General features: G+C 41.8%; 1 protein-coding gene and 1 long non-coding RNA gene across 3 annotated transcripts; both read left to right on the top strand.

The window, feature by feature from the left end:
* Positions 1–497: 497 nt before the first annotated feature.
* LOC129652752 (uncharacterized) lies at positions 498–2,609 on the top strand. The gene is made up of 2 exons (XR_008714726.1): positions 498–784; positions 2,345–2,609. It is a non-coding gene; the product is annotated as an uncharacterized LOC129652752 (long non-coding RNA).
* Positions 2,610–7,683: 5,074 nt separating this feature from the next.
* Positions 7,684–22,157, top strand: SLC38A2 (solute carrier family 38 member 2). 2 transcript variants are annotated; one of them, XM_055581673.1, is made up of 16 exons: positions 7,684–7,993; positions 9,129–9,326; positions 9,610–9,691; positions 9,840–9,955; positions 12,884–12,957; positions 13,047–13,139; positions 13,270–13,351; positions 14,754–14,836; positions 15,225–15,283; positions 15,375–15,542; positions 15,949–16,028; positions 16,143–16,243; positions 16,828–16,952; positions 17,318–17,462; positions 17,573–17,670; positions 19,149–22,157. In XM_055581673.1, the coding sequence occupies exons 2-16, from the start codon at positions 9,211–9,213 to the stop codon at positions 19,245–19,247; spliced, it is 1,521 nt and encodes a 506-aa protein (XP_055437648.1). In that variant the 5' UTR covers positions 7,684–7,993; positions 9,129–9,210; the 3' UTR covers positions 19,248–22,157. The 2 variants fall into 2 exon arrangements, with proteins under 2 accessions (XP_055437648.1, XP_055437657.1); XM_055581682.1 differs by lacking the exons at positions 7,684–7,993; positions 9,840–9,955 and having other exon boundaries at positions 9,186–9,326.
* Positions 22,158–25,072: the final 2,915 nt, after the last annotated feature.

The raw sequence follows: 25,072 nt of genomic DNA, 5'->3' as shown, positions 1-25,072 counted from the left end.
CTGCAGTCTTCCGCAATGCATCCCCCCACGCGGTCAGGCGAGTCCGCGAAAACTCCCCGGGGCCTCGAAGCTCCCTGCGGCTTTCCTCAAAGAACCCCAGATTAGCCCTGATGTTTAGGGCTCTCTAGGTTTTCCACGTCGCAGACGCGGGCTGGGCGCGTCCCGGGCGAGCCCGGCTGGCGCGCACTTGGCAGCCTCCCAGTTGGCCGAGCTGGACGGAGGAGGGGGGTTGGTGGGGCCGAGATAAACGCCCATCCCCGCACCTCTTAGCCTTCTTTCCACTTTCCCTCCGCTGCCTTGCACTACCCGGCCTGAGACCCGGGAGGCGGCGCCTGTTGAGTCACGGTCACGTGGCCCTGGGTGCGCAGAGGCTGACAGCGCCTCGGCGGCTAGGTCGCTCGGGGCCCTAGTGGAAAATTTTCAGAGACCTACTGCGGCTGCGCGCCCGTGGCCCCGCCCCACCTCCCTTCCCTCTGTTCCCCGCACCGACCCCGGCCCCGCAGAGGTTCCTTTCTCCCACGGGAGCAGCGCTCCGCGCGCCCCGCCCGCCTGGCGCCGCCCGCGCCTTGGCCCTCCGGCCGGCAGTCTTCGCTTCCTTCGTGCCCCACCTTGGAGCTCCGAGCCGCCGTGCGGCCTTGCCCGCGACCTTGCTTGTACCCCGCTGGCATCCTGAAAAGCAAGGAGCGGCGTCTTGGCGCCTCCGCCTTCGCCTCAGGGGCGCCGCAGCCCCCACGGCCCCGCCACCTCCGATCCGCGTGATACGGGTCCCCCCACACCTTTCAGGGTAAGGATAGAAGACAAAGGGAGGACACGGTTCCGATGGGCGTCTTGGCTTCCACTCATTTGACGCCCTGCACTGCGTCGTCGTTCAGACACAGCGTGTCGTCAGCTCTATTGTAGCTCACTTACCCCGCTCACCACCTGGAAAAAAAGTTGTTTTCTCTGTCCCTGACATTCCCCACTTCATTTCCCCAGCCACGAATAAAATGTATTCCCTAGACAGCAACTTCGGGGAGTTTGTTGACTTCACCCATCCAGGGCTGACAAACGGTACTCAAAAGGGATGTGTTATGTGAATGGTTCACGTAAAGAGAGCAAACAAAATTTAACAATTTCGGGGACTGGTGGGCCCTGGACTATTCTTGCAAATGGGTGTCGCTGAATAGGGAGAGGGGTTGAGAAGTGGCGTTGGTACACCACGTGTCCCAAGACGAGGTTACTTGGAGGTGGACCCAGGCACCTTAACCTTGACACGTGGTGTCAAATGTTTCAGTCAAAACAGTAGTTTTACCTAAGTAAATATCCCAGAACCAAGTCCAGATATTAAAATGCTTTTCATCTAAGAACCAGAATTGTACATATGTTAATTTTCATAAAACCTTATTTCAGTATCTTATAGCCCTGGGCAAAGAAACAGTGGGAAACTGAAGACCAGGAATAAATGTCCATCATGGCCCCAAATGGCTGCGTGGTAAAGAATCCACCTCCCAATGCAGGAGACAGAAGAGACATGGGTTTGATCCCTGGGTGGGGAAGATCCCCTGGAGTAGGAAATGGCAACCCACTGCAGTATTCTTGCTTGAAGAATTTCATGGACAGAGGAGCCTGGTGGGCTACAGTCCATGGGGTCATCAAGAGTTGGATACCACTGAGCTCACAGGCATACATCACACAGTTGCTGTCCTTTTTTTCTGGACAAGAAAACAGACTGCTAACAATTAAAAACTAAAAAGAAAAGTATTTTTAAATCACTTTATTATGGAAAATTATGAGTGAAATTTTTAAGTCACTTACTACTAATTAGCAGATGTTAACTTATCCAGTGAAAGAACTATTGTCAGTTTAAAAATCTGTCATCTTTCTGACAGTTTTTGTTCATATTCATTAGTATATACCACGCCTACCAAAATGGACTCTTCCAGGGTCTCAGGAAAAGGCCACTGTGTAAATACCACAAAAAGATCTTTAATCAAGTCAGTCCTTCCCTTTTTATTTGGGGAGGAAATGAGATAAACAGAGTACTGACACTCTGGGTAGTTGTTCTACAGTCCTAACATAATTAAGTATGCTTATACTAACAGGTCTGTAAAGCTAAACATTTCTAAAATTTTTTTTAAGATTGAATTTCTGTGGGCACCATAATTTTCCTTTTCTGGATGAGAAGGTGTGCACTTGCAAAACATAATGCCTGCAAACATACAGACTCACAATATAAAGTGGTTTTTTTGCATGACTATTACCTGATTCTGGCCAAAAGGATCAGAGATATCCACAACAGTACTGTCAGGAAATATTATCTCTCAATAAAACTGATTCACAGAATTGACACTTCTTTCTTTTTCAGTGGACATGGCCCCATCTGCCCAGGAGCTCTGAAACCACTGCAGCCAACATGTGCCCATGCCAGGAGGTATCTCTGCATGCTGAAGATGACAGAATGAAAAGATGGTGACCTCTCAGTCTTTGAGGAGATTAAAAGGCTAAGAATTAATTCTAGGACTGCTCTATCTGTAGACTTTCTATTATATGAGATACAAAGTATCATTATTTAAGCCACTTCTAATTGCATATTGTGTTTCTTACAATAAACAGTTTTCTGCAACTGACAACCTTTCTGGGTGGTACCTAGCCTCCAGAAAGGCCCCAATGATCCTTACCTCCTGGTATTCATGTCTTTGTATAATCCCCTTCTACATTGAATCCAGGCTTGCTTTTGTGACTGGGAGAATATGGTGGAAATATAAAGTGTGACTTCCAAGTCTGCTTTATAAAGACTTGCAACTTCTGCCTTGATCACTCTTGGATAACTTGCTCTGGAATCAGCCAGATACCATGTCATGAGGACACCAGTCGGGCTTGTGAAGAAGCCTTCTTGGAGAAGAGTCAACTGGCCAGTACCAACTTGCCAGCATGTGAGTGTGTGACCTTAGGAACAGATCTTTCAGCCCTAGTCAGGCCATCAGATAACTATACACATAGTTGTCAGATTACTACAACCTCATAAGAGATTCCAAGCTAAAACACACAATTGAGTTGCTCTCGAATTTCTGATTCATACAAAGTTTGAGAGTTTCAGCCACTGAGTTTTGAAATAATTTGTTCCACAGCAATTACTACCTAGTAGAGTACCCTTCGATACCAGAAAAATGTGCTGAGGTCACCAGGGTACTCAGAGTTAATACTATTACGGGGGGCTTAGGAGCTGTCATAAAAACAACCCCGGAAAGAACTAACATAAAATCAAGTAAATTGACAACAGGAAAAGAAGTGCCACAAAAAGATATTTTTAAAGTACAATGTTCAAAATAGAATGAGACCACTTTCAAATGGGAGTATCAAATAAAAAAAAAAATTAAGCTGAGTCTCAAAGGAAAAAGTTTAGATATATAGTAACACCAGGAACAAGGAGGTATAAATAATATTACAAGCAGTGGGTATCACTTAAATGAGAAATGGTTTCTAGTGAGAACAGTGGCAAAAGCATAGGGTATAAGAAGGGAAATGTATTAGTTACCTATGGCCAGTAATAAACTATAGCAAAACTTAGTGGTGTAAAATGATACACATTTATTATCACTTATTTCCGTGGGTCAGGAATCCAGGCTGGGCTTAGTTGGGTCCTCTCACGAATGTATTAGCTGGGGCTGCAGTCATCTCAGGGTTCAACTGGGCAGGATCAGCTTCCATGCTTACTCTTGTGACTTGGCAGGCCTCCCTGGGCTGTTCAGAGAGACTTATTTCCTTGCCCTGGGGGCATCTCTGTAGGCCAATTCACAAGATGGCATCTGGTTTCCCTCAAAGCAAATGAGGGAGAGAGCAAGAGAGAACAAGATGGAAGCCAGAACTCTTTGTAACCTAATCTTAGAAGTAACATACCATCACTTTGCTGAATAGAAGCACATCACTAGGTCCAATCCACATTCAAGGAAAGGGGATTACAATTAAGTATGAATATCAAGTGAGGTTCGTTGAGCTCCATCTCAGAAGCTACCTACCACAAGAAATAGTGGGGGATCAGGGTGGAAATAAAGGCTAGTGCCAGACTTTCCAGATGGCTTGATGGGTTAAGAATCCACCTACAATGCAGTAGACACAGGAGATACGGGTTCAGTCCCCAGGACAGGAAGATCCCCTGGAGAAGGGCATGGCAACCCACTCCAGTCTTCTTGCCTGGAGAATCCCACGGACAGAGGAGCCTTGTGGGCTACAGCCCAGGGGGTCGCAAAGAGTTGGACACAACTGAAGCAATTGAGCACACACGCAGGCCACAGACTAGTGCCACATCAGAGACAGCCATGAAAGCCAACCTGAGAACGGCTGGACAGGAGGGATGCGTGCCTGCACGGTCAGTCCTGTCTGACTCTTTGCAACCCTATGGACTGTAGCCTGCCAGGCTCCTCTGTCCATGGAATTCTCCAGGCAAGAAGACTGAGGTGGGTTGCCATTTCCTTCTCCGGGGCTCTTCCAGACCGAGGAATCAAACCCACATCTCTTGTGTCTCCTGCTTTGGCAGACTGATTCTTTAGCAGTGTGCCACCTGGGAAGTCCCATAAAGGGTAGAGAGAACCAATATGATGTTTGAGCCCACTTCAAGCAATCTGAAATGCTGGATGAATAAAATTTTGAGGACCATCCTAAATATGATCTTGTTCAACCACAGGTTAGGAAACAATTCACTGGAGCCCTTAGAAACAGGCCCGCTCTATTTTTATCAGGTGATAAAGGTCAAATAATTCTACAGAACAAATCTATCCACCGTCCTTAAAAACTGCTACCAAACTATCTTGACAATGTAGTACATTTCTGAAAATCCAGAGTTGACAACTTATATTTGTGATTATGTCCCTGTCTTTACTCTCACTAGCTTTTAAAATTCTTTGATCCCAGTTCACAGTATGAAACAGATTTTACATCATAACTCAGGATATATACATATTTATACATAATCAAAAGTAAAGTTTTATAGATTAGTACTTAGCATTTCCACGTATGGCATACTGAAATTTTAAATTCTATTTTGTACTACTGAATTAAAGGGGAAAAAAGTTTGTAGTAATCCACTGAATGCATCACTATCGACTCCTGGGTCCCACTCTGCAGTTTGAAAGGCACTGTTCTGCTAAACATTCGCTTAGGAAAAGAGCAAAATTGTAGCACTTCTGACCAACAAGAATTTGGCAGTTTAGTTTCCCAGAAATTGGGTCAGGGTACTATGTCCCATCAGAGAAGGCAATGGCTCCCCACTCCAGTACTCTTGCCTGGAAAATCCCATGGATGGAAGAGCCTGGTAGGCTGCAGTCCATGGGGTCGCTAAGAGTCGGACACGGCTGAGCGACTCCACTTTCACTTTTCACTTTCATGCATTGGAGAAGGAAATGGCACCCCACTCCAGTGTTCTTGCCTGGAGAATCCCAGGGACGGGGGAGCCTGGTGGGCTGCCGTCTATGGGGTCGCACAGAGTCGGACACGACTGAAGCGACTTAGCAGCAGCAGCAGCAGCACTATGTCCCATGCACTCTAGCCCTTACTAGCTCTTACTCTAGAGCATAAGAGCAAAATCTCAAACACATGTGGCCTCACTTGGAAGCCACTTGAGTGATCAGATATAATCAAACTTGCCAATGGAAAAATCGATGTTTCAACACCTCCACCTCTTTTTTGTCATTTACTGTTCAGGTTCTTGTCATAGAAAAATCAGAACAAGATTACAGCCCTCCTCCCAACATGCACACACACACGAGTCAAATTTAAGCATGCATTATAATGAAAGTGAAAATTAGTCACGTTCAACTCTGCAGTCCCACGGACTGTAACTTACCAGGCTCCTCTGTCCATCGAATTCTCCAGGCAAGAATACTGGGGAGGGTGGCCATTTCCCTCTCCAGGGGATCTTCTGACCCAGGGATTGAACCCCGGGTCTCCTGCACTGGAGCCCTTTTGAGCCACCTCTTTACCGTTTGAGCCACCAAGGAAGCCCATGCACTATAATACACACCACCAAAAAATTCAACTGACAAGAGAACTAGTCTGAGAGTAGGATTTGCCAATCACAAATCACTCCAGACTACGCAGGGGACTAAATTGGATGAAGAAGTGACTTAAGACCTTTTGATTTTCATCAGTTGAAACTTGACAGTAAGGAACTTTCAAGGAGTCCTCCCTAACCCACTATTAAGATTGCTATCCAGTCTAGAAGAGTTGATCAGTGTTATCGGGGAATTTGTGTGCAAGTCTTAATTGTGTATCAAATGCCAAACTTGCCCTGGCGTGCTCACAGTCTCCCTGGCAGGACAAGACTACAAACGTGAACAATTTGGGGTACAAGACAGCATAGGTTCTAAAACGTTTTCACCACATGGTTTAGGAAACAGTCCTTGGAATAAGAGGGGTGAGGAAGGAAGCCTTCCTGAGGCTCAGTGACTAAGCCCTGAGTGATGGCGATGGGAAGTTGGGTTCTAAAGCAAGAAAGAGTATTGTTTAGGTGAGACTGGTCTGACCAGTTGAAGGGGTTGGGAAGAAAGGAGTATAAAGTGGAATCGGGTCCTCCCATGTCAATCATACACACTGGTGCAAGCCAAGGGCACCCGCAGCCTCACGTGTCATGGAAACAGTTGTACAGATTTCCTCAGGAAAACATTGAAAGCAAAAATTGTGATCACACCCAACCCTGCTCAGTCTCTCCCACGTCTCCAAAAGGAAGAGAGCAGTAGGTCAGGTCGTTTGTTTATTCATTCATTCAACCAACAATTCTCTCTCCTAAGAGGCCTTTGTTTCCAGCCTTTCCGGCAGCACCGAGTATTCCACAGCGAAGGGTCCCCCTAGTTGCCTGGCTAAGCAAGAACACATCCACACTGGAAGGGGAGCACCGGCATTCCAAAGGAGGCAGTGCCTCTTGTAAATAGGAGAGAAAGGCGAGGAGGGCGAGAAGAGCTCTTCATTTGGGGTGGTGGAATGAGCGAAACATGTCCAGGAAGGAAAAACGGGATCCTACACCCCCTCGGAGGAGCCGAGTCGCCCACTGGGGACCCTTGCAAAGAGTCTGGCTTGCTGGGCAGGATGTCGCTTTACACTTCATAGGGTTTTCCGTCTCCGTACAAAAAGGATATCCCGATATGAAGCTGCCAACCGACCTCATCAGGCTTGTTCTGAAGAATGAAAGCAGGTCTAGGAACGAGAAGAAAGAACGAGAACAGAAACCTACCATGGAGACTACGTTGCTCCGTTGGCCCAAGAGTGCGAGAGAAAATCCCCCTGTAAATCATAAAAATAACATGCAGAAAAGCACTGGATGGGCGGGATGTGTCCCCAAAGAGCCTAATGGGGAAAGGAAAGCCTGCTGGTAACTCGGACACGAGCATACTTGGAGAAAGAGCATATTTGGCACCAGTCTGGGCTGAAAGAGACAGACAGGGGAAAGCACGGGCGAGGGGAGGGGGTCTTTCAGGCTGACCAGAGTCGGCAGAGTGGAGTTAGCCTGGAAGGAGCAGGGGAGGAAGCAGGCGGGGCTGGGCTGCCTGATTCAGCCACCCCGGAGGGGCGCAGTGGGGCAGGGAGGCAGAGGGCGGGGCGGGGGGCTGGGCGGGGCCTCGCGGGCCCAGGCTGGCCGGGGGCGGAGCCCAGGTAGTGTTGATATACAAAAAAGCAAGCTCCGGAGGCTGGGGCCCCGCCCATTGACGCGTCCTCCCGCTAAAACCCACCGCTCGCCCCGCTGCCTCAGAGCCGCGCGTCGCTGCCGTCCCGGAGCGCTTTTCTCGCACCGCCGCCAGCAGCCCGACCACGCGCTCCGCACACTCGCGCCTTTCCCTTCAGACGGCGGACGCCGGACGATTGGGGCGGCAACTTGCCATTTCCTTGTTTAATTAAAATTCTTTTCCTGGCTCTTGTTGGGTTTTTCGTTTTGTTCTGTTTTTCTTTATGATTTTTGTTGACTGAGAAAAACTCACCGAAGTCTTTTGCGTGTTGTTTCCGGGATACAGGAGCCCAGACCACCAAGGTAACACGCGCGGGGGCGTCTGTGCAAAAGCCGCGGGGGCCGGGCGGGAGTGGGGGAGGGGCGTCCGGGAGGGGCCGCGGCGGGAAGGCAGCTGTGGGTGTCGTTTCTTCCCGGGGAGGGCGTTTTCAGTTTGCTGGCCAGTCTTCTATCCCGGCCTGCAGCGGGGGTCACTGTCCTCTTATGGGCGGGGGAGGGGCGCGGCGCGGGGGCCGTGTGCCCGCCCAGATCGGAGCCGCATCTTCTCGTTAGGGGGAGGGGAAGCCAGCCAGGCCCGCGGTTCCACTGCGACAAGTCTGGTGACTGATTTAATAAAAACAATTAAATCCAGGGGTCTTGGAATTTGGGGGAGGACGGATGTGGGTTCGAGCTTTTAATGTAGCAGAGGCCACGACTGGGGAAGACATACTGGGAACATTTGACAATCGGCGATCGATATTGCATCAGTTTCCTTTCCGGGCATAGGAGGGGCCAGCCGGGCGAAGAGCTTGCGAGTCAAATGCCAGTGGACGGGTGTGCTCGAGGGCACGGGCGTGCGCGTGTAAACAAACCCTCGGTTCTCTGCGCGCCCTCTGCTCCTCTTCTCGGGAGAAAACTCGTGTCCGCCTAACGCCCCCTTCGAGTCTCTCTGCCGCAGAGGCAATTCCCCATCTGGGGGCTCCAGGCGTGAAAGGATTACGCAGCATTGCTATTGTAAATGCTGGAAACGGGGAGCTGTGTGCCTGGGCTACATGCAATGCACACCTAGCCAAATATCTGGATGGGATGTGTGTCCTGCGTGCCTGTGCACGACCAAGGAGGCTGCGGGAAAAGCGAAACAGAGCTCCCCCCCACGCCCCTTTCGTAAAACTTGGGCTAATAGAGAGGGCAAAACGTTAAATTGCGCGGGAGAGGGTCCTTAGGGTCCCGGAAGGCGCGAGCTTCAGCGGGCGCAGCGTTGCGGTGGGACTATCTTTGTTCTCAGCGGCTTCGCGGTCTGTACTTTTCCGCCCCTCGGCGCGCGCCCCCGCCCCTCGCGCTCGGCTGGTACTTTTCCACTCGCCTGGCGGGGGATGAATCAGCCGCGCTGCGCCTCCCGGCGGTGTCACGTGACCAGGGCGGGCTCTGCAGTCCTGACGCGCCGCCTCTACCTTCACAGGCAGCGGCGCGGGCTCGTGAGTCTCCAAGGACAAAAGGAACCCAGCACTACACTCAGCGTCCGATTCCTCCCGCTGCCCAACATGAAGAAAGTGGAAATGGGAAGGTTCAATATTTCCCCAGATGAGGACAGCAGCAGCTATAGTTCCAACAGCGACTTCAACTACTCCTACCCCACCAAACAAGCTGCTCTGAAAAGGTGGGAGATGTGTGCGTTTTTAAAAACGGCTTGTGTGCATCGGAAGTTCTTTACGTAGAATTCTGTTGCTTAAAATTATTGTAGCATTTGGAGAGAGCGTGTAATCTTTGGAACGTTATCTGGTTGTTGTATGGGAACACGCCTTCAGGTCGTGTGAAAGTCGAGTACTACTTAATATGCATTTAAAATATGTGACAGCTAAACGCGGGGGCGTTTTGTGTTGAAGCATTCCTTTGTGTATTTCAACCAATTTAGGATTTTTTTTTGTTTTTCTGTTTTGTAGCCATTATGCCGATGTAGATCCTGAAAACCAGAACTTTTTACTTGAATCGAATTTGGGGAAAAAGAAGTATGAAACTGACTTTGTAAGTTAAAAATAATCATTTGTGTTTCTGTGGCTTTATGGAGTAAAAGAATAGTTTTATTTTTAGATTTCAAGTCTAACTTGCCCAAAGCTGGTTTTCTCCATTTAATTATTGTTATATGTTTGGTTATCCTTTTCCCTCTATGTAGCATCCAGGTACTACTTCCTTTGGAATGTCAGTATTTAATCTGAGCAATGCGATTGTGGGCAGTGGAATCCTTGGGCTTTCTTATGCCATGGCTAATACTGGAATTGCTCTTTTTATGTAAGTATGTGTAAGTAGTGAGTCTGCCACGCAGGGCAGTTAATATGATGATACAGCATATATTTTGGCTCCAGAGACTGAATTTACAGTTGCAGTAATTGACTTAATCATTTGCTTAAAATTTAAAATGTGAGAAATCCAATAATCTCTTTATTCTGCTACATAACTGCATGATACCAAAAAAGTCAATTAGGTAGGGAAAATTAGGACAACTCTTAAAACTAATAATCCGAAAAGTCTTTGAGTCGGAGGGAATAAAGTTGAATAGGGATTGGGTGTTTATAAAGAACTGTGGATGGATCCAGGGTAAAATTTTTACTCTGGCAAACTCTGAAGCAAGAAATACTTAAAAAGCATGGTACCTTCAACTCCGTTTAGTAAATTGACAGTCTCCCCAAGGACCTGTGGCCTCTTATGTACGTAAGGAAAACAACTTATTTTTTTTAATATATAGGGTGTGATGGTATTTGTCTAACCTAGAACACGTTTAAGAAAAGTGAGTCATAATTTTCTGGACACCGAAAAACAACCCATATGTGATTTTTTTTTTTTTTTTTTGGTCTCAATTTTTTGGGGTTTTTTTTTTATCCATGTCTGTGTGATTACCACAACAAAATGTGACTACTTTAAAAAATATCTGCTTTGAATTGCTTTGGTTTTTTTTTTTTCCTTAATTGTCTAGTTAGAATTAGTTACTCCTTGTGCTTTCCCACATGAATACGTAGAATAGGATTTCGGAGAAGACTTTCAAACAGTGCTTTTTAACCATTGTAGGGTCACTGACTCTTGGAGAATATAAAACTATGGACCTTATTTCCAGGAAAAAGGCATAAAAGAAAAATACCTGTGATTTCGAGTATATGTTTCCGCGATGTTTGTATCGTTGCTACTAAGATTGGGCTACCATGGACTCCTGGCTAAGGCACTTTCTTTTTAGGGTGATTTACTGTGCAGATGAGGAAACCACGTATACACAGCGCATGGAGTTCTCTCTTTGCTACAGTCTTATTTTAGTTAGCTGACTGGTGCCTTCTACTCAAGTTATTTTTTTCTAGCAGAAGAGAATGTTCATCAAAAGAAAAGCAAGCCTTTGCAAAACTCCGCTTTGTGGTGAAATTCCACATGTGTTAAGTGTGGCTTTGAGCACTGGAAGCTAGGATTCACTCACCATGCTTCATGAACCATGAGGTTTTTTGAGGTCTAAGACCAAGAGCCAGGAATTTACATAGAAAGAACCCCAGAGTTTTCAAAGTTTTTAGTAGGGTATTTGAATGGTATCATTGTTAAATGTTTGAAACCCTTCCTAACTCTTCATGTAAAAACCAGAGGCAATTTTTAAATGCTTCCAGTGTGGTTGTGGTGCAGAATTTACATGGGGTAAAATGCTACCTTTGTTTCATAAAAGAACTCAGAATTCTGATATGTTACCCTTGCACTTTCGAAATTATTTATACTTTAATAGTGTTTGAATGTTTGATTATTCAATAAATGGCTAAATAATATCACAAACGCTAAAGTGAGTTTTAAATCCGTCACTGTTTTACATGGTATATGTCGAGGTATAAAGGTAAATGGCACAAAAGCCTCGTGGCTGCCCTCATCTGGTTAAACAACTCTGTAGCTTACCCTATAACCCTATAAAGTAGACCCAGTCTTGAGATTGAAAGTGACCTCAAAGGTTAGGGAGTCTGTTCATTCCTCATTGTCTTCTCTGTGTAAAAGAGGGACTGAGTTTGTTAGCACACTTTCAACATTGTGTTTGATTAAGCCATGCTTTGTTCAGTTAGCGATGAGGCTGATGGTGTCATTGCCACTGCCGATTAGACACCATTAAACTTTTGGCATTGGAACGGCAGCTTAATGCCACCAACTAGGTTTAACTAACAGACATCTATTTCTTTGCCAAACCTTATATGGTACTTTATTCAGTTTGCCATTTCAGAATTTGGAAAATGTGACTGTCATCTTATTTGCAGAGTCTTCTATGAGTTTCCCTGTTTTGATTTTTTGTTGTTGTTGTTGGCTCATTTTAATAAAAAGAAATTTGTTTCTCTCGGCTTGCCTGGTGGGGAGGAAAGGAAAGCTGGAATGAGAGACAATGTGTGCCCTAAAGGAAAACTTAGTAACTGAGTAGAGAACCTTTAGTTCTTGTCTATTCTTTTTTTTTCTCCTGTTCCATCCAAGCGAAAGGACTGAGGGAGGAGACAGCCCAGTCTCACTGATAGATTGCTTGTTCTCACACAGACATTGTTTAACTTTGTGACAATCTGGGCTTGTCTTCCATACCGTGGGGCGCAGTATAGTACATCTTCACAGTAGTTACTCCTCTGATGTGTGCTGATGACACCCATCAATTTTACAAATAACTGATGACAGTTTTTTGTAAAGCTGTCCCTGACACTTAGCATGTATCATCCCTCCTTCCTTTATATAGTCCCATTCCTATGCTTACCTATATGGTTCAAGGGAACTCCAGACCTTTCCTGAACTTGTCTCAATTGGATTTCCCAAGTAACTGGCAAATGTTAAAACCGTTTTATAGGTATAGGAACTATTACAACACAAAGAAGTAGCAAGTACATAACTAATTACCATGGTAGCAGAATCAAAATATAAGTCTTATAACTCTACCACTGGAAAGTTAATCTTTCCAGTGTCTCCCAGCACCTTTGGTTCAGTGGGTAGATCCTGTTCATAACCAGTACTGTAGAGCTATTACCTGAGACATGATGCAGTCATATTTAGGGCCAGGTAAGAGCTTGTTGACACGCTAGCCAGAAGAGTGAACACACATCATTGGGGTCATTCTGTCTAGCAAAAATATTAGGACAGGTTTTGTATTTAATGTTTAAATAGAGTCAAAAAGAATCGTCTTTTAAGTATAAATGTGCTAATGTATAACCCTGTACCTTTTTCTTCTCTCATCAGAATTCTGTTGACGTTTGTGTCAATCTTTTCCCTGTATTCTGTTCATCTCCTTTTGAAGACTGCCAATGAAGGAGGTATGGTAGCACTCTATATTTCTAAAACAGTTATGCCTATCATGATTTTCTTTCTCTCCCTTCATGCACCTGTGTTCTTTAAATTATAGGGTCTTTATTATATGAACAGCTGGGACATAAAGCATTTGGAATGGTTGGGAAGCTCACAGCATCTGGATCCATTACAATGCAGAACATTGGAGGTAAGAGTTTTTAAAAGATGATTTGGGTATAGTTTTTTGCTCTTTATGTAGCAGAGAGTGGTGACACGCTATTTTTGGTGTCACATGCAACATTTTGCACTTGTAATGGTATAATTTTGTTTTCCTCCAGCTATGTCAAGCTACCTCTTCATAGTGAAATATGAGTTACCTTTGGTGATCCAGGCATTAATGAACATTGAAGATACAAATGGGTAGGTGCTAAGTAAGGTTACTCATAAGAAACAATTGCAGTCTAAAATGATTAGATACATTTTATCAAAGTTGGATACAAAATGATTATCAGTAAATTATTTTTTGTTAATATTCCTGTTGAAACTGACCAAGAAGTCCCCCAGAAACTGATTTGAACTTCACAAAGGAAAGGCCAAAATAGTAGCTAGATAGCTAACTGAATAACAAATTTCAAATATATGTATGTATGTAAACAGGTTTTCTGAAACTACTTACTTTCTCTGTCCCCAGAAGATTCAGTTGAATAACTTATACCCCAACCTAAGTTAGGACTAACATTTTGAATTACATTAAAAATCAATCCCTGTCTGATTTTTGTGAATTGGAAAATCTTTTGAAAATGCAGAGTACCAGAAAATGTATGGCCATGCTGTAGAAACCTTGTCCTTCCAGCAGAGTTACTCATCCAAGCAGACTAACAGGTTTTTATCTAAAGTAAACATGAGGAAGGATAATGTACTTCCCGGCTTACATGCAGCTCATTATCTCAAAACAGAAAAGTGTGGTTATCTCTGCAGCATTTGAAACCTAATAAGCTGGTCTTTAAATGTTAGTTTTCTGTGGGGGGTCTTTATTGCTGAAGTGAGCTGAGTTAGAATTGACAGGGCAATTAGAATTTGAAAATAAGTGATTTAAAGCAAGGTATAGTTGATTACCTAAAAAGGAAAAAACATTGCTAAAACTTTTAGGGAGGTACGTAACATTTTCTCTGAGTTCAGAAGGGATCTTTTTACTGTTGGAGTCAAGGTGGGTCAAGATGTCACATACTCTTGACAGCCTGAAATAAGCTCTTGTTTGGAGGGGACTGGGTTTTGTTATTTGTTTTTTGCCTATGTATTTTATCGAACTGTGAAAAAATTTCCGTGTTGAAATGTTTAGTAAGTACATTTGCTAACAAATGTCTGATAGAAACTTGTTTTAAAATTTCCTTGTTTCCAGCATTTAAAAAATGTGAGCTAAAGCTATGACAAAGTTGGTGTACAATTTTCTAAAAATGCTTAAAGATAAGATTAACTGGCTTAACAATGCCGCTTTGTTCCCTCCGTTAGTATCAAGCCTTTAAGAAGCATTTTATGTTATGAAGCAGCTGGCAGCCTTCCCAGAGCAAACAGTGGGACAAAAGTGATACTGTTTCAAACCCCGTTTCTAACCTGAGTGAATATTCATTGTGCACACTAAATTAGAAAGCTGTTCCTGCCTATGTGGGCTTTTTGAATAAGTGATAACTCTTTCCAACCTGTCTGTCTCTCTCTCTCTCTTTTTTTCTTTTAAGTATAAAACGAGTCCTGTGAGAAGAAATATATGTTATTCTGAGGATATTTATGACTGGTTGTGACCTTGGTTTTCTTTTCTTTCATTCAGATTGTGGTATCTGAACGGTGACTATTTGGTTCTGCTGGTATCACTGGTGCTCATTCTTCCCTTGTCACTGTTGAGGAATTTAGGTGAGCAAATCCATCTCTAAAGAGAATTGAAATGAGCCCCACCAACTAGTTGGCTTTCTCTTAATAGAAAATAATGAAGGCTGAGTTAAAGAACCCCAAAAACATACCTTTGAGAATCGCATTCGTAACTTGCCAGTCTTCAAGAAATTCTACCAAAAGGCCCAAGCACTTGGTTGCCATTTAGAACATCTTGTGCTTTATAAAAAATGCAAAAGGGATAGTTGTTACCGATTTAGTTATTAACAAGTATTTTTAAGTAATTCTGCGTCTTGCTGTATAAGAATTAGAAATTTCATGTGTCCACACTGAAGTCTTAGAAACAGAATTGAGTCATATTTGCCCTAAACCTGATTTAGTAAATGAATCCCATGTTCTTTCCTCCTTATAGGATATTTGGGATATACCAGTGGCCTTTCCTTGCTGTGTATGATGTTCTTTCTGATTGTGGTAGGTATAATTTTTCTTTAAAGCTAAAGATTCTTTTTCTAAGCCCTGTCACATTATTCATTCTAACAAATGCAAAATAATATATTTTCAGGTGATTTTCAAGAAATTTCAGATTCCTTGTCCTGCGGAAATTGCTTTTCTAGTTAATGAAACAGTAAACAGCAGCTTAACACAGCCAGCAACTTTTCTATCTGATATGGGTTTTAATAGGACTGAAAGTGATTCTTGCCAACCACGTTATTTTATCTTCAACTCACAGGTAACTATAATCATTTTGTTTTCAAAGAAAGATTTTGGGGAAGAAAATAGGGAAAATAACCCACTGGAAGTTTTAACACTCCCAAGGTAAAGGGAGGTGAGGTAGTAGCTTCCTCTTTAGGAAACATGGTTATTAGCTCATTATTGAGGACTGAGAAGAAAGTGTTGGTTTGTATCTTAAAGTAGATTGAAAGATGAGAAGATCATCTCATCTTAGTAACTGCCACATTAAGAAGTGAGAATATTGGCCACACCTAGTGAACAAATTAGAAGAGCTAATTAGGCAAGAAAACATTTTAAGCTTTGATTTCTAGGATTAATGAGTATAAAATGTAGGTTGCAGGACTGTGATATCGCATGAGTTTGTTACATCAGGATGTTAAGAAGGGTTTCACATTTTTTTGCAGACTGTCTACGCTGTGCCAATTCTGACCTTTTCATTTGTCTGTCATCCTGCTATTCTTCCTATTTATGAAGAGCTTAAAGAGTGAGTGCTTTAGCAACTTTTATATAAATTAATTGGAAAAGCTGGAAAAATATTAGATTACTGCTACAACTACTGCTATAATATGCATGTATATTTTCCTTTGAATTTGTGCAGCCGCAGCCGTAGAAGAATGATGAATGTGTCCAAGATTTCCTTTTTTGCTATGTTTCTCATGTACCTGCTTGCTGCCCTCTTTGGATACCTGACATTTTACGGTAAATAATGTCTAGTTTACAAAAAGGACACTTAGTGAAATGAAGTTCATACTTTGTATGTATAGTTCTGTCACTTTAAATGCTCAGTCTGTTTCAGTATCTTTCATATTTGTGATGAGCAATTGAACCTAGAGTTTAGAATTTCCTGTAGTGTATATTGAATCAGTAATTTCTAGAGAACAGGCTTCAAAATCCACCATTAGCCGTATGATGGCATTTTTATATGTGATGTGCTTGCATCTAGGTTCATCCTGGCTCTCCTCTCCCGTTCCCTTCAGATTATACAACACACATGCAGACTGTAAGCCAAACCCTGGGATTTAGCTATTTAGCTCCTGTTGTTTTTAATGGGGGTCATGTGGCTAAATCTCTCCTAGGTATTTAGAAAAATTTTCCTTCAATGTTATTTTAATTGCATTAACCCTAATTCCAAATTAATCTTATTAGCCTCTTAGTTTATAGTCATTTTGTGAGTAGCTAATAACTTTGGTGCAGATAATAGCTGTAAGTTAGATTTTTCTAACTAATCTCCAGAGAAAACAACACACATGAAGCGTTTTTTCTTTTTTTGTCTTTCTCTGTAGGACGTGTTGAGTCAGAATTGCTTCATACCTACTCTTCTGTCATGGAAACTGATATTCTGCTTCTCATTGTCCGTTTGGCTGTGTTGGTGGCTGTCACCCTGACAGTACCTGTTGTCATTTTCCCAGTAAGTGATCACCTACTCTCTTTTCAGTAGGAATGAGTTGTTAGACATGAAGATTTGTGAGATTTTTGTGTTCTGTAAGAAGAAAAACACTACTACAGCAGTATCAAGGGTTTTTGGTTTTAAAAGGTTTTTTTTGTTGTTGTTGTTAATGTTTTGTCCATCTTTAAAATACATCTTGGGATCTTTTCCCATAATTCAGGATATAATGATCTTTCTAATTCTTAGATGTTTAGGAAAAGAGCAGTAGAGGAGGGGTACACTTTGAGTATTTAAATAGCTACTTGTTTAGGTGTGGTTCCTGTTGTTTGTAGCTCTTTTTCATTGATTAAAGCTGCAATTTTGATTTATTCACTTACTTTTTGCAGATCCGGAGTTCCATAACTCATTTGCTGTGTGCATCGAAAGAGTTCAGTTGGTGGCGTCATAGTGTCATTACAGTCTCTATCTTGGTGTTTACCAATTTGCTTGTCATCTTTGTACCAAATATTAGGGATATCTTTGGTTTCATTGGTAAGTTTTGGGAAGTATCAAAGTTGATTGAAATATCAGGAGTTTTAAAGTTAAAGGAATAGCAAGTGATTCATTGAATTCTTAAGAAATAGTCAATGCTGTTTTTACAGGTGCATCTGCAGCTGCTATGTTGATTTTTATTCTTCCATCTGCGTTCTATATCAAGTTAGTGAAGAAAGAACCTATGAAATCTGTACAAAAGATTGGGGTGAGTGAGAGTTTATGACCAAAAGAATAATAATAATTTAATGCCAGAAGTTCCTCAACTGATTGTAATTTTAGTCTCCTAAATGTCATTTGTTGTTTTAAGTTTCTAAAAAGTTTCTAATAAATATACCTATAACTGTGTACTTCACAGATGGAAGAATGGGGGAGGACGGGAGGGGAGAGATGGTTTGCCTTCTGATATGTATTCTTAAGTTTATTGCAAGAAAGTTACTAGATTTAGAAATAGGAATAGAGGTTAAAAGTATAACCTTGACCACCTGCTGTGTGACAGGCACTTAAATGGGCCTGGAGTGTAAGAGAAAAAAAATGGAGTATTTAGTCAAATGAGACTAACCATTTTCAAAGCAAAGCTCAAGTGGGGTCAGGGGGTTATTACACTATAAAGTATAATAACAACTGATTTTACAAAGATTATGATATGTTAACCACAAATGATCCTGGTGGGGATACGTAGGAGAAAGACTGCATTTCAGTCCTTTTTCTCCACAACTGTTGTCCGACTGAAGTACTAGAAATGCTTATGAACCAACAACTGTTACCTTGTTTTACTCAAAATATCTGGTGCAATAATTGAAGAGTAAAATTAGAGTAGACCTACTCATGTCTCTTAGAAAAACCTCCAGCTTTAGCTTGGGCTACATTTTTAAGATAACTTAGATTTGGTTTTAAAAGATAAGATTTTTCCCTTTCAAAAATGCAAAAATATCAGTCCAGTTTTGTTGCGTGCAATAGTTTATTTAGTAAAGAAGATTATTTACTTTTTCTTTTGATACAAAGGAATGAGAAGGGAAAGTTTGAAAAGATTTTAAAGATACAGTAACTTAGTATTCTATGGACAACCCCTTGATCATTCAGTGGCTTCCTTTGTGGCTCAGATCATAGTCTTCCTGCAATGCAGGAGACCTGGGTTCGATCCCTGAGTCAGGAAGATCCCTTGGAGAAGGAAATGGCAACCCGCTCCAGTATTCTTGCCTGAAAAATCCCATGAACGGAGGAGCCTGGAAGGCTACAGTCCATGGGCTCACGAAGAGTTGGACACGACTGAACGACTTTCCTTACTTAACTCTGATGATTCAAGACAGTTTAGTGAGCTAAACTGTAGCTCTGTGAAATAATACAGACATACTTTTAGGAATTTATTGTATGTGCTAATTCACTCAGTTCTGTCCAACTCTTTGGGACCCACTGACTATTGCTCACTAGTGCAAATCCTGTGTCCGTGGATTTCTCCAGGCAAGAGTACTGGAGTAGGTTGCTGTTTCCTACTCTAGGGGATCTTCCCAACCCAGGAATCAAACCCACATCTCTTGTGTCTCCTGCATTGGCAAGCGGGTTCTTTACCACTAGCGCCACCTGGGAGGCCCTTTAGAAATTATAAGCCTAGTTTTTAAAAGTAGAAGAATATTTAGCATATATGTGTTGTTGCTTGCTAATCCATTTTCTCTGTGCTCATTGCAGGCTGTGTTCTTCCTGCTCAGTGGCATAGTGGTAATGACCGGAAGCATGGCCTTGATCGTGTTGGATTGGGTCCACAATGCCCCGGGAGGTGGCCATTAACCACCACCTCTAAAACTCCACAGTAGTCCATCTGATGCCAGTGTTGAGTTTACAGCTCTCAACTACTATGAAATTTCACCTAATATTTTCAGTTTCACTTCCTTTTGAAGTGCAGATTCCTCGCTGGTTCTTCTGAGTGCAGAATAAGTGAACTCTTGTTTTGTTTTGTTTTGTTCTTAAAGAAACTATTCTGTATGGTAGAAATGGATATTAACACCAAACCACGAGTCTCGGGTTAACGGAAGTGACAATTTTATTCCATTCCAGAGAATGGACGAACTCTTAACTTTAATCAAGCCACATGTTTGGCTGTGTCATTGTTTAACTTGGATATTTTATGATTTTACTTGAATGTGCCTAATGGAACCATTCGATGTGAGAAATAATTCTTTTTAATTTACAGCAAAGTATTGAAATAACCATTGAGAAAAACACTATTATTTTTTTGTACCAAAAATATTCAAAGACCTCAGAAGCACTATTTTATTTTTTAAAAATTGCTTTTTTTGAACTTTATCCAAAAGCAGTTGTCAGTGAATTCCATGAAAAAAATCATTGTTACTTAAAAACAATTACTACTAGTATTATGAAATGATTTGCCTTTTTGTAGGCATACTAAGCCAAATACTTTTTTTTTATCCAAAATGATTTTTAGAGGAAATGATATAATGAAAAATTACACTGTAATTAGGAGCATTTTCCATTCAGACTTTACCTTTAAAGGACAATTGGTTGGTTGTGGCTACACCAAATCAGGTGAACTCTGTTCATCACTTTTCTTCTCTGTCCCCAAATATTTTTGTTCATTTAGACTCTGAAATATTTATGGCTTCAGTCTATTAGAATGGAAGATAATGCAGGTATTTCTGTGGGAAATAACTAATTTTGAGGTACCAAATAGTGCAATTGGGTAAAACAGGGTTTATTCAGTTGCATCTGCCTCCAGAGTTGGGTTGACAGCTCTGGATTTTTTTGGGCCAGCCCTTTTTTGGCATTGCTTCCAAAAGTGGAAAATGGGCATTTGATGGCTGTAGGCCAAAACTGTTCTATCCAGAGAGTACAACTTTTCATATGGCTCATCTGCTATGGAAGTGTGAATTACTTGACAATGTATGGTTTAGTTGTGTTCATGTTTTGTCTACAGTAGAGGTCTAATTAATCCATAGGTTACACCTATATTTGCTATAAGTTCTCTTCATATAGGCCACTGGGTTTCTCATGCAGTAAGCTTTTTAAAAAAACTCAAGTGCACTGCATTGTCATCTCATTCTTGTACAATGTAGAATTACTTGTTTACATCCAACAAATGGTTAGCTAGGGAAAACAGTGCAACCTGAGTGTAACTATTGGTCCGACTGCATGATCACCCTTCCATTTCAATCCCAGTTAGAAGTGAAACAATTACTTGGCTTTAAGAGCACATTTATTGTATGTCATGGTGTATGGTGAATATGTTATTAAATAATGTGGTACTTTGCTCATTAGGCATAATGTCTAAAATCTAATACACATAATTCCATTAGTGGTTGAGGGAAGCAAATAATGGAATCATCAATTTGTCACCTGACTGTAAGGTTGTTCTCTTGAACTTAACATTTTTAGTTTTAGGCAAGGGCCAGAAATGTGGCAGACGTGATTTTTGTTACGCATTCTTGTATTATATGTGACTCAGTTGCAGACAAGATGTGTCTGTAGTCAGAGACCCTTGTGGAACTGAACTGGAAGACGTCTTGTAGTGCTCCATTGGGTGAAACCAATGGTCCATTTTTGTTTGTTTCTACAAAAATGAAAGTGGGGACCATCTCGAAAGGCAGTGAGAAGACGGATTCTACAACACTGCTTTCATTCAATTGGGCTTTTGGCACTCCATTCGAATCCAGAACCTCACCTGTAGCTCAGACCAAGAATTGGCACTTCTGCTTGAATTCCTGGAAAGAATCGCTGGTTTTGTAACTTAAGACTTGCCTGGGAATACCTCTACAGTTTACATCCTTTTATTTGGGAGAAAATACCGAGGCAACCAGGAAGAAATGGAAAAAAAAAAAATTGATCTGGAAGGTTCCTCCAGTCCCCTGGCTCTTTGAGGTTCCAAATCAACTGCCAAGGGTAAATTTCATTGCATGATTTTCTTGGAGCTATCTTTGTCTATCTGGAGGTTCCTAAACAGTGAATTCCCAGTAATGAGCAGTCTTCAGTATTAAAACCACTGTCTTGTCACCTCATTTTGCATTGCTGTCTTCCGTGGATGTTTCAGTTATAACTAATGTTATTTATAGAACAGCATTAATCCATTAAAGCTAACCTATTTTTCAATATTTATGATAATCTTATGTACATACAGTGTCTGTCCATATGTATTTGTAAATAGGTTGTATATAATGTCAGGTTTGGGTCTTGGGTTGAAATGTATATATCCTTATAAGTTTCTTAACTGCATTTTGATGAATTCACATTATGTATCTATAAGAATTGTCCCAAAAGTATCTGTACAGAGATTTCAATAAACAAATTGACAAATTGTGTAAACACTAAAAATTTAAAATACTGTTAGAATTGTATTTGCAATAAGCAGACTACGTGAACAACACATTTTTTTTCATGAAAACTTGGTGCAAGTTCAGAACTCTTAAATTTTAAATAAGGTCTAAATTTTCAAAATGTATTAGTTATTAAAACATCACATTAAAACATGATCTAATGTAATGAAATCAAATATGCCCTAGTGTGGTGGAAGACCTTTGAGAACCTGGATGTGGTAAGCTTTCTGTATAATAATGTAAATATCCCCACTGTACTGTTATAGAGGCCAACAATTCCAGTAAAGACTTGTTGGCAAAGAGTGCTACACCGTTTCAATGAAACATTGTATGTTTGTTTTAACTGAACTAAAATAAATACATGCTTAATCCTGAGCAGCAGTGTTTTATTTAAAGCAGTGATAAGTCGTGTCTGGTGTATTTTGTAAGCACAGTAAGGTAGCACTTAGTAGGGGTTCATATAGTGTTAGTGATTATGATGAAGAAAAAATGGTCATCAAAAATGTTTGCGTACCAAGTATTTGGAGGAATGGAAAAAAAAATTTTTTTTTTTAATCTGGAGGACCAAGTCTTGAACCTGCTGCAAGTAAACAGTGCACCATAATCACACCTGGGGAGCTTTTTAATGTGCCACTATCTGGGGACTCCAGGTCCAAAAACTAGGGTCCTGAAGGGAATTCAGTTTTCTGGAGCATGTGCCTATGTAGGCTGATTCCATGGGTCTGGAGGGCAGCCTAGGAATTTTTGTTTGTTTCTCCAGAAAGGTATCCAAGAGATTTCTGATGCATAAGTAAAATAAGGGCTGCTAAAATAGGCCTGGGAAGAAGTCACATGAGTTCAGCCCTTGTGGAATAGTTCCAGTAAAGGAAAGGAAGTGCTATGGCTGGAGAGAGATCAGACCAGCTGAAAGTTACCTGAGGGATGGACACTGAGGAAGTTTACTGACAAACACACCGTAGCTCAGGTGTGGCCTGCTGGTTGGTTGCAAGCTTGAGGCTTAGAAAGTGAAATATCCAAAACAGGTGTGCCAGGGAGTGGTTCCAAAGACAAAGGGAACCTTGAATGCAATGAATTTATATCCGGTTACTAACATTGTGCAAGAGGGAAGGAAATTGTGTTTAGAAAGTACAGCAGAATTTGCAACATCTCAAGAACAAAGGACTAGCAGAGTTTCTAGTCATCCGAGAAGCTTTAATGGAACAGCTACTGTGTGCAAGTAACATGCCCATGGAAAGAGGCTAGGGTAATGTGTCAGACTCAGGTTTTCACAGAATCCAGTTTTCAGTCACACCGTTTTTAAAATCTAGTGAAATGATTTCATTTTTAAGAAATACTGAACTCTGGATGCCAGTTTATTGATCAGAAATTTGAAATGTATTTGGTGGGTGGGTCACTTGAGATAAATTTCAGCTCTACAGAGAGCCAGATATTTCCAGTAAGCTTGAGGAATAGCCAAGGAACAGAAAAATCCGGAGCTGTTTATCATCTTGGAAATACTCTTACCTAGAGAATTCATTTTAGTTCAGTTTCTGACAACAAAGTAAAGAAGATCCACTTAATTAACATAAGCAAGAATGATGGCAGAGACTTCCTGTCAAAGGTGGGAAACCAGCTGTCTACTGGAGCAGTGAGTGGCCTTGTTAAGAAGAACAACCTGTTGGAGTCAATCTGCCAGGATTGGGAAGAAGGGGCCATCCTGTTATGGCTATAAAAGAAAGAGCTTGACATGCCTACACCCCTGCTGCTGCTGCTGCTGCTAAGTGGCTTCAGTTGTGTCCAACTCTGAGCCCCTATAGACGGCAGCCCACCAGGCTCTGCTGTCCCTGGGATTCTCCAAGCAAGAACACTGGAGTGGGTTGCCATTGCCTTCTCTGGGCCACACCACTGGACCTCTAGAAACTTTTATGAGGTTCATATGAAAAACATTTTTATCACTTTCTAAAATAACATTAAAATATCCATTTGGTATTTGCATTGGACTGCATCAAAATAGTAGTTTAGCTATGGAAACAATAACACATCTAGCAAAAAATCTTTTGTCCCTTCATTTTGAAGTAATTGTCTTTCTTAGAAAAAAAAAAATGGCAGTGAGCTTCTTAGAAGGAGATTGGGGTACCTCAGAAAATTAAAAGTTAAACAGGCTAATACGACCCAGCAATCCCACTGCTGGGAATACACACCGAGGAAACGAGAATTGAAAGAGACACATGTACCCCAATGTTCATCGCAGCACTGTTCACAATAGCCAGGACATGGAAGCAACCTAGATGTCCATCAGCAGACGAATGGATAAGAAAGCAGTGGTACATATACACAATGGAGTATTACTCAGCCATTAAAAAGAATACATTTGAATCAGTTCTAATGAGGTGGATGAAACTGGAGCCTATTATACAGAGTGAAGTAAGCCAGAAAGAGAAACACCAATACAGTATACTAACGCATATATATGGAATTTAGAAAGATGGTAACAATAACCCTGTGTACGAGACAGCAAAAGAGACACTGATGTATAGAACAGTCTTATGGACTCTGTGGGAGAGGGAGAGGGTGGGAAGATTTGGGAGAATGGCATTGAAACATGTAAAATATCATGTATGAAATGAGTTGCCAGTCCAGGTTCGATGCACGATACTGGATGCTTGGGGCTGGTGCACTGGGACGACCCAGAGGGATGGAATGGGGAGGGAGGAGGGAGGAGGGTTTAGGATGGGGAACACATGTATACCTGTGGCGGATTCATTTTGATATTTGGCAAATCTAATACAGTTATGCTAAGTTTAAAAATAAAATAAAATTTAAAGAAAATAAATAAAAAATAAAAAAAAAAAAAAAGAAAGCTGTGGTACATATACACAATGGAATCTTACTCGGCTATTAAAAAGAATGTATTTGAATAAATTCTAATGAGGTGGATGAAACTGAAGCCTATTATACAGAGTGAAGTAAGCCAGAAAGAAAAACACCAATACAGTATATTAACGCATATATATGGAATTTAGAAAGATGGTAACAATGACCCTATATGCGAGACAGGAAAAGAGACACAGATGTAAAGAACAGACTTTTGGACTCTGTGGGAGAAGGCGAGGGTGGAATGATTTAAGAGAATAGCATTGGAACATGTATATTATCATGTGAAACAGATCACCAGTCCAGGTTCAATGCATGAGAAAGAGTGTTCAGGGCTGGTGCACTGGGATGACCCTGAGGGATGAGATGGGGACGGAGGTGGGAGGGAGGTTCAGGATGGGGAACACATGTACACACATGGCTGATTCATGTGAA

This window comes from Bubalus kerabau, chromosome 1, assembly GCF_029407905.1.
Source record: "Bubalus kerabau isolate K-KA32 ecotype Philippines breed swamp buffalo chromosome 1, PCC_UOA_SB_1v2, whole genome shotgun sequence".
In the NCBI taxonomy this organism is placed as follows: Eukaryota; Metazoa; Chordata; class Mammalia; order Artiodactyla; family Bovidae; genus Bubalus; species Bubalus kerabau.
Note: the sequence above shows the minus strand (reverse complement) of the source record. Positions and strands in the feature narration are given on the sequence as shown.